At 49.8% G+C, this 1080-nt stretch overlaps 1 protein-coding gene across 1 annotated transcript in view; it reads left to right on the top strand.

The window, feature by feature from the left end:
• LOC119594234 (integrin alpha-PS2-like) overlaps positions 1 to 1080 on the top strand; it is a 126991-nt gene that overhangs the window by 101630 nt on the left and 24281 nt on the right. Inside the window, exon 6 of the mRNA XM_037943304.1 lies at positions 897 to 1074. Within this exon, the coding sequence (XP_037799232.1) occupies positions 897 to 1074 (178 nt within the window). The remainder of the gene's footprint in view (positions 1 to 896; positions 1075 to 1080) is intronic.

The raw sequence follows: 1080 nt of genomic DNA on the forward strand, positions 1-1080 counted from the left end.
GAGTTAAGTGGATAAACCCAAGAAAAATAACTCAAATAACTGCTTTTAAAAATGATTCGAAAGAACGCTCTTGTCTCGCCTGAAGAATCCGAATCCCTCCGCCCACGCACGAGCGAAACCGAGACCGAGACGAGGGAGGAGCGAGCAGGTAACCACAATACCCGAGATCCATTTCAAAGACAGCGTTCGGGGGAGTTTAGCACTGTAATCATCCCGACCGCTAACCTAGAATCATCCTCCTCGGTTGCAGTCCGAAGATAAATCTCTGCGTGTAAGATCAGAAAAGTTCTGGTTTTGTCAGAAATGCTTCGAGTGTTTCTGAAGCTTCGACCCGCACGAGGTTCACAGCCAGCGGCCTCTCTTGTGTCCTCCCGTGGAACCGCTGGACAAGAGATAAGGCGAGATAAGGGCACCAAGTACATGCTTCTGGCACGACCCTGCGTATGATTATAATCCTTTAACCATCTAAATCACCCCTAAAGCAAGAGATTTAAAGAACCACAGTAACCGATTTTTAAACATCCCTGTGAGATGAGTGGTTGTGTGTGTGTTTCAGGGAGTTTCAAAGTCTGGATGAGCATGGAACTTTTCTTACTTCTGTGGAGCTGGTTTTAAAAAAATACTCCTCTATCTTCCACACCCTCTACCTTCCTTATATCCTTCCACGATAATTTCCTCTCCCCGTCAGAAAATCATAATCCTTATTTTCGTTTTTTTTTCTTCTTTAACCCCCAGCTCGAAATCCCCAATAAACCCCATCATAGAGAACCCTTCTCCCTTAGCAAACCCGCTTAGTAAGCATCTTCCCTCCCTCGCCCCCCCCCCTCCCGCCCCATCACCCCAGGGACCAACCTCCCTCACGAGGCGCTGACGAAACCTCCTGCTCTTCCCTGCAGATCGCGCTCTACACCCACAACCTGGTCCCGCTGCACAACATCAGCGGCTACCAGCTGGGGGCGTACTTCGGGTACTGTCTGGGCGTCGTGGACTTCAACAACGACGGGCTGGATGACATCATCGTGGGCTCGCCGATGTACACGAACTACAACGACCGGGAGATGAAGTATGAGGTCGGCAGAG

Source organism: Penaeus monodon, chromosome 33 (assembly GCF_015228065.2).
Source record: "Penaeus monodon isolate SGIC_2016 chromosome 33, NSTDA_Pmon_1, whole genome shotgun sequence".
NCBI lineage: Eukaryota > Metazoa > Arthropoda > Malacostraca > Decapoda > Penaeidae > Penaeus > Penaeus monodon.